Below are 8,905 nucleotides of genomic sequence, written 5' to 3'. Positions count from 1 at the left end.
GCAACAATGCCACCTATGTGTGTAATTCTTTACTCTTTATAAAATGTTTTTACATAGATTATCTCCATTTTACCACAAACTGATCAAAGGTAGGCACTTGCCCATTTTTCACAAAGCTAAGGTGAATCAGCCTCTCACACGTCACCCCTGTAATCCCACCCCGTGTAATCCCAACATGGGAAGTATATGTAGCAAAATCAGAGAATGGGACGCCTGGGTGGCTCTGACTTTTGTTCAGGTCATGATCTCAGGGTCCTGGGATCAAGCCCCGTGTGGAGCTCTGCTCTCAGCGGAGAGTCTTCTTTCCTCTGCCTCTGCGCCTCCCTCTGCTCATGCTCACTTGCTCATTCTCGCAAATAAATAAGGAAAATCTTTAAAAAAAAAAAAATCAGAGGAAAAGGCACGTGGGGGCAAGTGAGGAGCCTGTGCGGCTTCCAGAGTCTTCTCCCCGGGGAGTCATGGGAGTGCTCCCTCCCACCCACCCCCACCAGCAAGGAGCGTGAACTGTCGCCAACCTGGGACCCCCAGAGACAGCCCAGCGCTGATGTTGATGGCTGGTCACGTGGGTATCCTCTGCTTGGCACGCACCCAGATTGCAGAATCCCAGAAGGAAAGCCGGTATCCTCTCAAACTACAAAATTTAGACACAGTGGGCTGCCCTTCCTGGTCGGTGGCAGGGAGGTCCTCTCGCCATCCAGGGGCCAGCCTTGCAGCAGGCTTTTGGAAGGCCCACAGTCTCCTTGTGCAGGTGAGGCAGCTGGACCTGTCGCCAGGAGAAGCTGTCTGGGCAGTGCGGCCCCAGAAGTGCTGGAAACTTAGATGCAGTTCCTCGGTAGCAAGTGGCCCAGCAACGGCTGCGCTGAGGTCCGCCTGCTTTGGAGCCCCGTTTCCACCCGGCCTGCCTGCCTGTCTGTGGCAGGGAGACAAACTTAGGAATACTAAGCTGACAAAAAACTCCACGTCTAATTATAGGGGAATGTCATTAGAGCTGGGTTTGGTCTGGGGACCAAAATGCTGAGGACTTATGGCCCAGTGGATCTGCATGGTTTATGCTCACATGTGGTTTTTAATCTTCACAACAATTTCAGAGATGAAGAAGCGGCTCAGACCGAAAGGTCCCCCATGGGGCTGGGGTCCTCGCCCCGGGCTCTGCTCTTTGCTGCTGTGCTCGGCACAAGATGGTTTCATGCTTTTCTTCTCCAGCGGCTCCTCCCGTCATCTTTTTGCTCAACTGTCACTGCTTGACCCAAACAAAAATAACTTAGGTAAATCTGAACTAAAAAGTTTCTATGGTTATTTGTATCACCTAGAGTGCTGTCCATTCAGTTTCTGTTACTCCACTGACTCTCCAGGTACCCTTGGATAAACCACCTAATGCTTTCCCCTTGGTTTTGTCTTTAAAAGGAGGGAAATTCACGGGGCACCTGGGTGGTGCAGTGGGTTAAGCGGCCGACTCCTGGTTTCGGCTCAGGTCAGGATCTCAGGGTCTTGGGCTTGAGCCCCGTGTCAGGGATTCTCTCTCTGTCCTCCCCCCCCCCGCCCCCACCGTGTCTCTCTCTCTAAAAAGTAAATAAGTAAATCTTTAAAAAAAATGAGGAAAATTCAGCCAGCCATTTAGTAGGTAAATTTCAAGGTGAATTGTTAATCCTCATCCTATTTTCTAATGTCCAGCATGCTGTGAGCCTAGTCTTCAATAGCTCGATAACTATGTTCAGATAATTCAAATCAGTTTAGACACTGGGTTGATACTGCAAAATCAGAAACTTGCTACAGAAAATTATGTTGGGCCATGTTTGTATTTGCATAGCATAGCTGCCTTCTACTAGCAAGTTTATTTGAGGGTTAATTTGATGCCATCCATCTTTTTAACATTGATTTTGTTAGGTTGGAAATTTGATGACTTCACAGGTGTATCAAAGGAGGTCTGGACTAAGTGACACTAGAGTGGAACATTATTGAACTAAAAGGGTTTAAAATTGAGAAAGAGAGTAGGAGCCAGGAGCTGTTTGATATGTGTGCAGGATTTGTGGGGACTTGGGAGTCAAACATCATTCGTCCAGGCTGCTTTCCAGAAGGTCTCAGTAACTGAAACCTTGAGCCAGCAAGGCAAGGAGGATGCTCCAGGATAAAAGGGCCAGGGTTGAGAAAGGACCTGTCTCTGGAGGGAGCCTGTCTGTGCTGTAGTCAAGAGGACGGGGCGGTGGTTGCGGTGGGGGGCTTTGGGGGGGGGTTCAACCTCTGCTTTCTAATTGTACTTACTGTGAAAGTACCTATTTCAGCGTGTTTTACTTTGGAATAAAGTTGGAAGGCTCAAGGATTGACCAGGATGTTCCAAAAATAAAAAAAGAAGCAGGCGGTGATTCTGTAAATTAATCCCACTCAATTTATTTGTTAAATATGCTTTTCCTCCTTGTAAAAGTTCATAGAGACAGATACAGAATTCTCATATGTATTTCTTGTGTGTGTGTGTCTATAATGCATATGTGGACCGACAGATGAAGTGGTTGATTTCATGATGACAAAGTAATCCTGCAAACATCGCACCAATGATGCGATGTTATGACAGGGAAGAGAGTTCACCAAAGAGCCTGTGTGTTTTTGAAAAGGGAAGTTAGGGGCGCCTGGGTGGCTCAGTCGGTGCAGCATCTGCCTTCAGCTCAGGTCGTGGTCTCAGGGTCCTGGGATCGAGCCCCGCGTCGGGCTCCTTCTCCCTCTCCCTCTGCCCCTCCCCTTGCTTGTGTGCTCTCTCTGTCTCTGTTAACAAAATAAAATCTTAAGAAAAAGTGGAAAGGGAAGTTATGTCTAATTAAACTATGTAACAGAGTATTTCTATATGGGATTGTTCAACAGTCTGATTGCTAAACAGTTTACCCAGATCATCTCTCAGGAGAAGGAGGAAAAGTCTTTGTCATCACTTTCACTGTCTCAGTACTCTGTGAAAGCCATCTGCAGTGAATACACAGGGGCTGGTGAAGGTTCCTGTGCTCACTCGGTATCTCGTGACAGAGCATAGGGGACCCCACCCACACAGAGGACATCCTGAGCCCTGCAGAGAGAGTGCCGGACTGTGGAGGCCAGAGGGATGCCACTGGGCCTCCTGGGGGCATCCTGAGCCATGCTCGTTGGATCTGCCCTGCCCCATGTGAGCAAGATGCTCCTCTCCTCCAGCAGTGACAGAGACAGCTGCTCGGTTTCTCTCTGCGTCAGGACTCCGGCTGTAAGCAGCAGAAAGCGATTCAAGCTACCTGAGACAGTTTTGAGGGGGCTTTATTCAAGGACATGTCATGGGACCTCAGGGCAGGAATGGAGACTGCAGGCCATTTCCTCAGAGAGGAACCAGAAATGGCCAACAGCGGTCCGGAACCTCGGAGCAGTGGTCTCCCTGCCTCGTAGCTGCTTTAATCTTTCTCCCTCTGGGTCTTCTGAATCTGCGTCTTACCTGTTTGGTTCCCACGTGTGGCAGTTTGGGGACTACTGGGTCACAGGGTGCTGTGGCCTTTGGATGGAGAGGGTGCAGGGAAATCAGGCGTGTGGCTTTTGCTAACCTCACAGGAGATCTTGAAAAAAGAAATTGCGGCTTATTGGCTGCCTCTGTGGCAGCTCTGAAGGAAGTCCGTCTCCGGCAGGCCCTGCGACAAGTCAGGGTCTTGTCAGGGAGCAGACAGACCGCAGGGGAGCGTTGAGATCTGAGGCACGGCGCCCCAGCCGCCCGCTGCGCCGGGAAGCAAGCGCAGGCCTGGCCTGCTGTGCTGCGTGGATCTAAGGGAGACGTGCAGCACCCTGCTGTGCGCGCTCACGTGTGTCCCTGCATAGTGTCCGGGCACGGACACTGGCTCTCTGTGGGTGGCCTGCAGTGGGTGGGCGCTGGGAGCCCGGCTGCCTGGAGCCAGGGCACAGAAGCTCATGGAGGGGTGGACGGGGCTGTTGGCAGGATTTGTCACATGAGGGCAGATGCTGCAGCCCCCGCCGAGGTGCTGAGATGTACCCTGCTCAAAAGGGGCTCTACCCACAGCCAGGGCTGACTGTTGTAAGGGATGCCGTGGTTTTGGGCCCCAGGCTGATGGGGCTCGGGAGTGCCAGCGGCAGGTGGGTAGAGTCCCTGCGATGGGCATCAAGACCCAGGCGAAAGCTACAGCACTTGCACCCATAGGGAGCTGCCGCAGTGGCCAGCCATAGAGCGTGGGGTCCTGCGGTCTAGTGGGTGACAGCTCATCAGGGGGTTGCTCAAGCCACATAGTGAGAAGGAAGAGGAGAGCACCAGTGATGGTAAGAGCCCCAGGCTCATGTGCCCCGCACAGAAAGTCCCCTGAGTCTGTGGATCTCTCCTAGTCTGGGGCGTAGAACTGGAAAGAACCATCTGGAACAAAAGTGGAGTAGGAGGCCCCTGAATCTGTACTCCCTCTTTGCCAGGATGGGCAACAGGAAGCAGGGCAGACTTCCTGGAGGAAGTGCCATGATGAATCCACCACAAAGGACTTGGGGAAGGTAAAGCCCATGTCCTTGATGTCCCGGAAGGTGGTTTCCCAGTGTCCATCATGATCCTCACCCTGTCCCCATTCAATTCAGCAGTCTGGCCCCTGGGAAGACAAGGTGGATTTGGGCACTGAGAGGCCTTTAAGCTTCACCAGGAGGAGCCGCAGCACAGCTGCCCCCGTGGTACCCTCCCACCCTCTTGACCCTTGGCCCTCTGCCCCTCTCTCTGCCTAGGTGGTGGGTTTTCTTGTCCCTACAGTTTGCCTTTGTGTTGGATCCATGCCTTCGCAGAATGAAAAGCACAGGGATGCGCCTGGGTCCTGGCAGATCCCTGGGACTGACGTCACATGGACATCGTCAGAGAGCCTCTGAATCCCAGGCTGTGCAGGTGCAGCGAAAACCCATCATGGCTGGAGACAGTACTTCCAGGGTTGGGGCCTAGCAGGTGTGCAGGAACAAGTAAATGACAGGCACCAGGATGGCATAAGTTATGCCCTAAGTTATGGGAGGCCTAAGTTCTGCTTGGGCTGCTCCACGTGCTTCGGAATTGCTCCAAATGTGCCTTCCCAGCCTCTTTGACTTTTATGGGGGGTTGTTCCTCAGAAGCCCCAAGGGCAGGGGCTGTTGGCAACATTCACCACCAGCAGACACCTGCGTGCCCACCTCCTGCCCCAGTCACTGCAGCATCCCTGGGCCCTTCTCCACCACGGCTGCCTGACTCAGCCACGTACTTGCTGGGGTCCTCTCCTGCTGGCCACAGACATAAACAGTTGGAATTACTCCACTCTTTAGAGTTAGATTCAAAGCATCGCAAAATTTTGACCTGTGCCCGCCCTACTCTCTTCTCAGGGCTTCTTGCAACAGCAAACTCCATGTGCCTGAAGTAGGGTTCAGAGACGTTGCCAGCAGGACAGAAGAGGGTGGGTGGCCCAGAAAGCAGATCTGAGGGGCACAAAGAGTTAGAAGTCACCTCTTCCCTCCTGCCCACTTTTTGGACATCCTCCTTTCCTGAAAGACTCAGGAGGAACATTATTGCCTTCCCCAGCAGGTAGACTCCTGAGACAGCTATCACTCCGGGGGCCTATACCTTAGGCAGCCCCACTTGGTTGTTGGGGAGAAAGGCATGAGACATACCGGGGGGGGGGGCAGCATGGGATTACCTGGATGGGGACTTACCTGGGGAGGGGGGAGCATGTAGGGTGTAGACATACCTGTGGGGGGCAGCATGGGATTACCTGGATGGGGACTTACCCGGGGAGGCGGGGAGCATGTAGGGTGTAGACATACCTGGGGGGGACAGCATGGGATTACCTGGATGGGGACTTAGCTGGGGGAAAGAGGAGCCCCAGAACTGGACAGAGGGTGGAGCCTGCTCACACAGTGACTCAAACCCCCAACCAGAACTTGGGTGCTCTAGTGTGAGAAGATTGGGCCCATCAAGCACTAGCCTCTATCTTGAGAAAATATTTCATTTTCATACTCTTAGATATTTAAAAAAATTCTGAATTGCATTGAAATTAAAGCCACGTCTGAGGAAGGCACACTACTGTTTTATTAGTATCTAATCATCCTAACACTTGGCCCTTTGCAGGAATCAGATCTTGGTAGAAACCAAGTCCAAGTACTTGTGGGTGAGGCGAGCAGAGCCAGATTCGAGAGCAGAGGCCAAACTCGGGATCTGACAAGATGGCCGGGCTGCCCCCCAGCATTATCAAGGTAACCCAGCGTTTGCTGGCAGAACCAGTTCCTGGCATTAAAGCAGAACCAGATGAGACCAACGCCCATTATTTTCATGTGGTCATTGCTGACCCCCAGGATTCCCCCTTCGAGAGAGGGACTTTTAAGCTTGAACTATTCCTACCAGAAGAATACCCAATGGCAGCCCCTAGAGTACGTTTCATGACCAAAATTTATCATCCGAATGTAGACAAGTTGGGAAGAATATGTTTAGATATTTTGAAAGATAAGTGGTCCCCAGCACTGCAGATCCACACAGTCCTGCTATTGATCCAGGCTTTGTTAAGTGCTTGCAATCCAGATGATCCATTAGCAAATGATGTAGCGCAGCGGTGGAAGACCAACAAAGCCCAAGCCATAGAAACAGCTGGAGCATGGACTAGGCTATATGCCCTTAAAATCGATCTGATCATCAAGTGTGCATCACTTCTCCTGTTCTGCCAAGACTTCTTCCTTTTTTGTTTGCATTTAATGGACACAGTCTTAGAAACATTACAGAATAAAAGCCCAGACATCTTCAGTCCTTTGGTGATAAAATGCACATTAGCAAATCTATGTCTTGTCCTGATTCACTGTCGTAAAGCATGAGCAGAGGCTAGAAGTACCATCTGGATTGTTGTGAAACGTTTAAAAGCAGTGGCCCTTCTCTGCTTTTATTCATTCCCCCCATCATGGTTTGAGTATAAAGCACTGTGAATGAAGGTACTTGTCAGGGTTAGCTGCAGGGCTGTGGGTGTTTTTCTTTATTTCTTTTTTTGAGGGGGAGAGGTAGTTTTATTTTAATTTTATGTGTTCCTTTCCCCCTTTTTATGGTGATCTAATTGCATTGGTTAAAAGCAGCTAACCAGTTCTTTAGAATATGCTCTCTAGCCAAGTCTAACTTTATTTAGACGCTGTAGATGGACAGGCTTGATTGTTTGAACCAAAATGGGAACATTAAATAAACATCACAGCCCTCACTAATAACATTGTGACTTTGCTGTCAAGTGTAGAATCCTTCCTTCAAGAAAAAACTTGTGACCATTTTGCATGGCTTGTCTGGAAACTTCTGTAAATCTTATGTTTTAGTAAAATATTTTTTGTTATTCCACTTTGCCTTAGTACAGTTTGTTTTACTGTGTTTATGTCATTTTCCCAATGTGACATTCGTATTTAAAAATTAAAACTGATGGAACATTCTCTTTTAGTCTTTACCACCTGACAAGGTGATCTGGCAAGAGGTAGATTTTGCCAGTTTCTTTTCACTGATGCAAACTTGTATAAAGATATCACTGAATGCAGTATTTACAAGCTGGCCCTGAGCATGCATAAAGCATCAGTATTTGATATTTTTTTACCTCCTAGAAATTTGAATACATGTGTTTGTGTTGTCTGATTAGTGAGAGGCTCACTGGTGTCTGCCGAGGTGTTTGGGACTTACTGTACGGGAGAGTCACCGCAGAGCAGAGCTGTGACTGTGTGTCGGACTCACGTGTTCTGCCACATTTGTTTGTGTCTGGCACTTAGGATATGACCTATTTCTTAGTCCTTGTCTGGAAACTTCACGTGTAACCACTGGTGTGTGCTATTAGGAAACACCAATCTGATAATCATGTGGGGTTGCTGAGGCTTTTATGAGTCTTCCTTATAGACCTGATGAGCAGATCTCAAGCAGCGAGCCTGCGTAAGTGTCTTCTGGAAGGTTTCTTCCTTTGAGAGTATCAGATCCTCAGTTAATGATTCTTTCATATTTGCTATGGGAGCTCCTATTGTTTGATATTCAGTGATTTTTTTTCTGCATTGACAGAGTTCCTCCCCTCAAAAAAACGGTTCTTTCCCACCCTTCTCCGTATCGAATTCCCTATCCTTGTTCTTTGTAAGTCATCAGGATAGCCAGTCCTAAGTACGTAAATGTTAACCCGTGGGTTGGAACCTTTAAGGTAATGGATATTGTAGCCCATCTGAATGTCCCCCACTCTTGATTCTCATAACTTCTGGAGTTTCTTCAGCATGTGGTATATTTTATTGTGCTCCTTTGTAAGATGAAGAATTATCTATTAAAATTACATTTTCAACAACAACAACAACAAAAAAGTCACCAAGTCCAAATGTTGTAATTAAACATTTACACGCCAGGACTCAACCGCACAGAGGAGCTCCCCACACAGAGGAGCTCCCCTCGGTCTGAGCAGAGGGTCCTCTGAGGTCAGCGTCCAAAGGGAGGTAGGAAACAGGGGCAGCGACGGTGCTTTCACTGGCAGGGCTTTCTTGCAGTGACAGAGGCCCTCCGGGAAGCCATTCTGCATCCTCAGGGCTGAAGCCATTAACAACAAGTCGCATGTGCCATGCTGGGCAGGAGTTTGTAAATATGAAAACCCATGTCAGCACTGCAGACGCCCCAGATGTGGAACAGGGAGTACTGAGTTCTGGGACAGTTGTCACGTTCTCTCCACCCCCGCTGGACATCTGGGCTCCCCTCCTTGCTCCTATCCAGCCCAGCACCATTCTACCATCTGCCACCGATGTGGCCTCGAGTCACCTCTCCCAAAGCAGGGCTTCCTCTCGTGCAGTGCTTAACTGATGCCATGTACGAGTCTCACTAAGAGATGCGTTAACTGGTGGTGGCTGGGGGAGTGGACGCCCAAGCCTGCTGACTCAGGATGTCCAGGCTGCTGCACAGTTGAACTGCAAGGCCCCCCTTGGTCTGCTCAGGGGC

General features: G+C 49.8%; 1 protein-coding gene across 1 annotated transcript; it reads left to right on the top strand.

Moving 5' to 3' along the window:
- The first annotated feature begins 6,159 nt into the window (after nt 1-6,159).
- LOC116639038 (ubiquitin-conjugating enzyme E2 N-like) lies at nt 6,160-7,877 on the top strand. The gene is made up of 2 exons (XM_032415170.1): nt 6,160-6,626; nt 7,841-7,877. The coding sequence occupies exons 1-2, from the start codon at nt 6,160-6,162 to the stop codon at nt 7,875-7,877; spliced, it is 504 nt and encodes a 167-aa protein (XP_032271061.1).
- Nucleotides 7,878-8,905: the final 1,028 nt, after the last annotated feature.

Source organism: Phoca vitulina, unplaced genomic scaffold, assembly GCF_004348235.1.
Source record: "Phoca vitulina isolate PV1807 unplaced genomic scaffold, GSC_HSeal_1.0 scaffold17, whole genome shotgun sequence".
NCBI lineage: Eukaryota > Metazoa > Chordata > Mammalia > Carnivora > Phocidae > Phoca > Phoca vitulina.
This window is presented reverse-complemented; position numbering and strand designations above follow the sequence as displayed.